At 34.9% G+C, this 6,000-nt stretch overlaps 1 protein-coding gene across 1 annotated transcript in view; it reads left to right on the forward strand.

Annotated features, from left to right (window-relative positions):
- Window positions 1-4,775, forward strand: part of LOC124556391 (inhibin beta chain-like) — a 110,408-nt gene extending 105,633 nt beyond the window's left edge. The window contains exons 4-5 of the mRNA XM_047130354.1: window positions 3,721-3,902; window positions 4,017-4,775. Of these exons, the coding sequence (XP_046986310.1) occupies window positions 3,721-3,902; window positions 4,017-4,446 (612 nt within the window). The 3' untranslated portion in view covers window positions 4,447-4,775. The remainder of the gene's footprint in view (window positions 1-3,720; window positions 3,903-4,016) is intronic.
- The last annotated feature ends 1,225 nt before the right edge of the window (window positions 4,776-6,000 follow it).

The raw sequence follows: 6,000 nt of genomic DNA on the forward strand, positions 1-6,000 counted from the left end.
CTTTCTTAGCATTTTCTTCAACACCAGTGATCAACGATGCTACAATACCTGATTACTATCTATACATTCACTGAATCAAAAAATTTTCACCAATTTATTGTCAGCAGATCCAAATTTCCCTTACACTTGAATTGTCTCCTACAGTTCTCAATGTAATACTCGGAAAATACGTTTAGTATAATGTCACAAGAGCCTATGATTTCTACTCTGAAGTTAGACGCTGTAACATTTTACTGTGGAAATAACTTAAAATTCTCCATTAGCTTCTTAAAATGATTTACCTATGTGTATTCATATGTATTAGGTCGTCAAACGTTGTTTTTCTGCTCTCAGTTAGCCTATAAAACTGTATTTTGTAGTTATTCATATATTTAGATATTTAAGGATGCTACGGAGCACAACATGTATCACAATCACCCCTTTAATACCCTTTAATATGCTTATCACCATACAATCGATAGCAATAAAGCACAGAAGAAACTTCGCGACATCGAAGATACCAGATGCACAAGTGAATCACTATTTTATTTATTTAGCCTGTTCATTCATTCGCTGTATTGTGTGCTAAATGATATTGTACTTGACTTAAATCTGTGCTTAAAAAGCAAAATATTCGTGTCTATATGTACATATGCTAAAGTTCACTTACTGAATGGAAATAGTGATACTGAAGTTAAACTCAAATAGATCTTTCTAGTGTCTTTAAATTTAATTTACCAGTACATTTTAAATACTATAGCGTGACTACTTGTTGAATAGTTTTATTCCCATAAGCATGTACCTATCCGACAAAAACATGTATTTGTTGGGATTACACGTAAGTTTCCTTTTAATCTTCTATTACGATGTTGTATGTCATAATTTTTTCTCATATTACAAACACTGCCAAATAATATTTTTTAAGAACAATAGTGTGTCCTATAATCTATAGCCATGGTAATGGTGTCATTACCAGTAATTCATATAGTAGTTTACATGACTGTCCAGCTCTGCGCCCTATAATAACCGTAATTACTTTCTTCTCGATTCTGAAGGCCCCCTGATCTGCTGGGGAATTTCATCAGAATATGAGACCATATTTCAGATGAGCATTAAGATATGCATCGTAAACACGCAATAATGAATGATCATTTATTCAGCCTTTCAGGGCACTTAAAAGGTTACAGTCTATAATCATCCTGGAACTGATGTAGTCAATATGTTTGCACTGCTTAAGGTCACTTCATATACAGATACTAAGAAACGTTTTGCCTCTTTATTTACAATGACTTCAGGTTTAAGCAAGATGTTATTTCAGCAGCTATAGAAATTTATTGATACTGTTTCCTGTAGTTTATTATGATGTAGTTTATTGTTGACCATTAACTGAGCTAACTTATAACACTCATTCCATGATGGAAATCTTCATTTTTGCTGCTTTTACAAACACCGTTGTGTCATCAGGAAACAGAACTGTTTTATGAGAATCAATATGCACGTTCATATCATTAATATAAATCAGGCATCGAAGAGAGCTCATTAATAGCCCCTACAGTATCTTATAGATGATGAATCACTCTTCTGACAAATATTCTGGTACTGCTTGGCATTGTACTTCTGCATCTTTTATATTTACTTTTTCCTTGTATTAGCTAACAAATGAATGCGTCAATTCATTTGATAGGCCCCAAATGCCATAATATTCAAGGAGAGATCTATGGCCCATCATATCGAAATCTATGGTTAAGTTTAAAGTGATAGCTACAGCTTGCAGTTTTTTATCAATAGCTTTCAAAACAGTGGCTATGCATTCGTAGAAAGCCATCTATGTTGACTTCTGGATTCAGAAACTGTGTTAGAAATTAGTTAACATTCCAATATTGTTATGAACTTCATTGTCTACTTCTGTAGTCAATGCCAGTAACACACGCCTGTGTGGTGACACCCAACTCGGAGGTAAGCCAATGTGAACCCTGGTGATGCAAGAATGTTTCATGTATGTTCTTCACACTTCATCTGTCAATTAAATGTGTACCAAATCTATGCAAGTTCTTCATATCCGCATCCAGTGACGCCTGTGGGCTGAGGATGACACGGCGGCCGGTCGGTGCCGTTGGGCCTTCCAAGGCCTATTCGGACGGAGTTTAGTTTTAGTTTTCAATTAATTTATATATCTGGTCTTCTTCAGGCATTTATAAACACATGTAATCAATATTGCTAATGTGGTAGATCCTTATATATGTGTCTCCTGGCACATCATCTGGTAGTTTCACTTTCCATGCCATGCACATTTTAACTGCAAATGTATTTTATATATATTTCCATAACATTTTAGAAAAAAAATAGTAGTGCAGAACAACCAAGAATACAGTCAGTTCATTCAAAATCCTCACTAAAATTTACCGCTGTAGCATCATCTACCATTCTCACTGATTTTGAATGTAAGTTCTAACAATCTGAGTACATTCATTTATACTGATTATCTTTGCAGATTAATCTGTTATAACTGCTTAGAACCGGTAGTTCAGAAGCCCACTCACGACGGAAACATTATTAGATATAATGGCAACAAATATATCGGACCTCTCTGAGTCTGCCCACAAAAACTGGTTCAGTGACCATGAGACAGCTACTGTGACAATGATTACCAAACACAAAGGGAAATAAAAAAAAATAATGTCTGAAAAAATCTGCACAAATATCTAGTCAGGTATTAAAAATATTTCAAAGTGTCGCAAATGGCAATAAACGTAAAACAGTGCGCTTCACAAAACACTATAGCCAATAACCACAATAACAATGAATCACAGTTGAAATTAGTCCGCACATACATATACTTCGGTGTAACAATTTGTGGAGATATGAAACAGAATGATCACATAGGATGGATCATAAATAAAGCAGGTGGCAGGCTTCATTCATTTCCAGGGCACTGGAAAAACACAGTAATTGTAAACAAGAGATCGCCTGCAAAACTCTTGTGAGCCAACCTCCAGATATTGGTGAAGTGTGTGGAATTATACTTATTATAACTAATAAATGATGCTGATCGTATGTAAAGATAGGAGGCACAATTGTTCACAGGATTGTCTGAGCCAAGAGACACTCATGGAAATGCTGAAAAACATGATCTGGCAGATTCTTGAGGAAAGACGTCAATTATCCTGCGAAAGCCTACTTAAAACGTTTCAACAATCAGTACTGAATAAGCGTCTAGGAATGTACCACAGTCCCCCACAGATCGTTACCGTAGGAAGCACAAAGACAAGATTATAGTAATCGCTCTCTACACAGAAGCATTTAAGCAGCCATTCTTGCTGTCCTCTACGCCCAAAACAAACACTAAGAAACCTTAACATGTGGTAGAATGAGGAGTGATTTCTGCCATGCAGTTCATAGTGGTTTGTAGAATATGGGTGTAGATAAGTTTCCTCGTGAGAAGTTCTGTTCATTTAAAATATGAAAATACTCCAAATTATTGTTTGTTCAGAAATTTGTGCATATTTATTATAAATCTGACGAATCTTGAACACTTGAGTTAAAGCAGAAAGCTATTTAGTATGCTGATGATTAATGGTGCTCTTCAACCGCAGAATCGGAATGTTAGTAGAATATGCTGTTGTCTTTAACAAATGGAGTAACTGTGATATTTCAGATGTTTCTCAGTCATAACCTGTTGTTTTCTTGAGAAATTGTGTGTTGTGGTATTATCCAATATGTATCAGTTTCTATTTCTTGCAGGAGTTCGATGACTACACAGAAATGGCAGCATCCTTACCTGTCACACTATCAGGACTGGGATGGCTGAAATTTGATCTCACATCAACAGTGCAGAACTGGTATGCTGCTAGACATGCTCCAAGAGAACGTCTGCGCCTTCTGGTAGACTGTTCTGGTTGTTCTTATATGGTGGAAGCCATCCTGTTCCAGCAGCGGCCACCAGATGCTGATTATAAGCCACATCCTGAGACTAGTTTCTCTAGGGTGATTAACAGTATTGACTCCACAAGTGACCTGTACTCTCAAAGTCACCCTAGCAGTCTGGGTCTATCCAATGATGCCCAGCGTCCATTTCTAGTAGTCCACACAGATCCAACTGCCATTAGACGTGTCAGAAGAAGAGCATTGGATTGCACTGACGGAGACAAAGGTCCTTGCTGCAAAAACAAATTTTACGTTAATTTTACAGAAATCGGATGGGAAGACTGGATTATAGCACCTAGTGGTTACTACGCAAATTACTGTCGTGGTGATTGTGGTGGACCTCACAGAACGCCAGATTCCTACGTGAACTTCCATACACCTCCACTGGAGGAGTATAGAAAGATGGACAGCCTACCAGGTTTACAACCTTGTTGTGCTCCACTCAAGTTCTCATCAATGTCTTTAATTTATTGGGGTCTAGACAACAAAATAATAAAGAGAGATCTCCCGAAAATGGTTGTTGATGAGTGTGGTTGTCCTTAGAATAAAAACATTCCTCCCTCATTGTGTGTCTATATATTTCCAAAAAACATTCCATAAACTCATTTCATTTATTGTCATTTACATCCATTCAAACTTCATATCATCAATTTGAATTTCACAGCTTTTATTATGACTAGACTGTTTTATTGGAAACTAGCATGTCAATGGAGGAAACACACAGAATCGAAGACTGACTGATATTTGACTGGGTGACACTTACATTCTTATCTTTTCAGCTCTTATGCTGCCTAATGTTTAGTAATATAAGTATTAATTTGTTACAAATTTTGGTAAATATGTAGGTCATTCAACCTAATAAAATTATTAAGCAGGAGTAGGCATACTATGGATGTGTAATTTATTACTAGCACTGTGTAGATGTATTGCATAATTTTTTTAATTGTACAGTGACTCTGGTAATGTTTAACTATAGTTTTGATTATGCTATTAAAACATGATGAAATGAAAGTCTCTCTTTCCATTCAAGCTACAGACAGAAGTTATAATTAAGCTGAGTTACCCATATTGATTTTTCACCTTACAAGGCACTATTTCCTTTCTTATTATTTTAAATATCTGTACACCTGTAATATTCTGTTACTTCAGTAATGATGCAACAACAATTTAGTATGTAGAATATGATCTTCAAACTTTAAAATTTAAACTACATTTTAGGATGGCTTTTCTCATAGCAATACAATGATTGTAACAAATATATAATTGTGACAATTAATATGTTTCTAAATGAATTTCACAAATCAGAGCAATAACATTACAGTCAGACATAGCAAACATATTTACCATTATGTGTTACAAGAGGAACATAAAGAGTAATTTTAATGGTGCAAAGCATTTTAAAAACATAAGGGAACAGCATAGTGGCTACAGTACTCGGTTTCGTACACAATAACTTTTCGTTCACAGTTTTTTATGAATGGAAAATGCAGGACACTTACTTTTAAATGGGTAACATATAATTTTTTTCTTCAAATGACAGACTGTTCTGCTACTTAATGGATTACACATGAATAAGATAATAACCTTTAAAGTAAATGTATACATCTGACACTCAATTCTGTCATCAATATAAAAATTAATTATTCTTCATTCAGTTCTAAAATAAAAATTGTGTTTGTTAAATCCATTTTTACGCTGATCTTTTGTCCTACTACATGCAGCTCTTAATAATGTTGAATTTTTCAGTGAGCTACATAATAACTTAAAAATAAGAATTACTAAACAATAATTGACTTTGTTATTTTTCTCTACTTGAATGGTTATCTATTATTTAAAGTTAAGGTGTACTTAATACTATCCAGTTTGTTTCACTTAAGTTACAGTTTCTCGTTAATGTTAGTAACTTTCATGGTAACACTAGAAATTTTTATCCAGCATATTTCATAATAAGTATTTGTTGAAGTGTGGTCTGTTTTTGTAAGAGATTTCTTCTACGAATTCACAAGTAATTTGGCAGTCTTCTGGCAACAGAAAAAAATACCCCAATTTCTGGTAGTGGCGTGTGTTGTCAGTTCTGTCTGCGTGTGATATTCGCAA

The sequence above is a fragment of the Schistocerca americana genome, chromosome X (assembly GCF_021461395.2).
Source record: "Schistocerca americana isolate TAMUIC-IGC-003095 chromosome X, iqSchAmer2.1, whole genome shotgun sequence".
NCBI lineage: Eukaryota > Metazoa > Arthropoda > Insecta > Orthoptera > Acrididae > Schistocerca > Schistocerca americana.